The sequence below is a fragment of the Lentinus tigrinus genome (assembly GCF_003813185.1).
Source record: "Lentinus tigrinus ALCF2SS1-7 unplaced genomic scaffold L226scaffold_34, whole genome shotgun sequence".
Classification (NCBI taxonomy): Eukaryota; Fungi; Basidiomycota; class Agaricomycetes; order Polyporales; family Polyporaceae; genus Lentinus; species Lentinus tigrinus.
In genome coordinates, this window is record NW_027137943.1 from 112958 (window position 1) to 114195 (window position 1238).

General features: G+C 64.9%; 1 protein-coding gene across 1 annotated transcript; it reads left to right on the plus strand.

Moving 5' to 3' along the window:
- Nucleotides 1–177: 177 nt before the first annotated feature.
- On the plus strand, nucleotides 178–1179 carry L226DRAFT_574450 (uncharacterized protein; the record flags this gene model as incomplete). The annotated part of the gene is made up of 1 exon (XM_067685046.1): nucleotides 178–1179. A coding segment is annotated over one exon (1002 nt), but the record flags the coding sequence as incomplete, so codon positions are not given.
- Nucleotides 1180–1238: the final 59 nt, after the last annotated feature.

The following is a 1238-nucleotide window of genomic DNA, read 5'->3' on the forward strand; positions in this document are numbered from 1 at the left end:
CGAGTCCTCTCCCACAACCTCTCCCGCTTGTCCACACACCAATCCTCCATCCTCGCCACTGCTGCACGCCATTACGACGTTCTCTGCCTTCAAGAACCCTACTACGGCCGCATCAAACGGCCCTCCCGCTCGTCCAAACGACCCCTCCCCGCTGCTCTCAGCCTTCCCGACGGCTTCATGTTCGGGACTCTCTCCCATCCCGACTGGATCCTCCTCGAAACGGTCTCCGCCTCTCCCGACTCCCCTCCCCGCGTCGTCATCTACCTCAACCGCTCCCTCCGGCTCTCCCGCTATTTCCTCCTCCCTTCCCCCGCTCACCGCGACCTTCTCGCTCTTTCTATCCAACACCACCCCTCCTCCCTCCCCGTCGTCATCCTTAACATTTATAACGATCGCGACTGCACGGCTCTCGACCACCTCGTCACCGTTTCCCCCACGATGCCTGTCCCCCATCTCTTCCTGGGCGACTTCAACCTTCACTCCCCCGACTGGGCCCCCGCCCTCTCCACCTTCTCTTCCCAACCCCGCCTTCTCCTCCTTCGCACCCTCACTGACCTCTGGTCCCTTTCTCTCTCCCAACCCCTCAACTCCCCCACCTTCCGCGGCCCTCACGGCACTTCTCTCATCGATCTCGTCTGGGCCCCTGTCACTTCCCCCTGCTCTACGGACGTTCACCTCCTCGCTGCCGCTCCCTCTGACCACGCCTTCCTGTGCTCCACCCTCTCTCTTACCGTCCCCCCCGCCCCTCTTTCCTATGCCCTCCGCGAGCAAGACCTCCCCGAGTTCCTCGCCGCCCTCACCGCCGCTCTTCTTTCCTCCTTCGTCCCTCACCCTTCTTCCTCTGCCGACGACGCCCTTCGTCGCACCACTCTCCTTTTCTCTACCCTCACCGAACAATGGCAACGCTTTGCCGTCCCCCGTCGCTCCTTCCCCGGCTCTAAACCCTGGTGGAACGCCGCGTGCCGCCGTGCCCGCCGCGCCCTCCTCGACACCTACTCCGACCTCGCCACCCTCCACCGCGTGACCCCCGCCTACTGCGCCGCGCGCGACCACTACTTCAACACTATCCGCGATGCCAAGCGCGCTCATTTCGAACGCCGCATCACGTCCCTTCCTGCCGACCCTGCCGCCCTCTTCCAGCTGGCCCACGCCATCCGGCCTCGGCCCCTCTCTCACTCCGTCCCCCTCGCCGGCCCCGAGCTCGGCCCTGCCTGCCATGCCCAATTCCACTCTGCGCA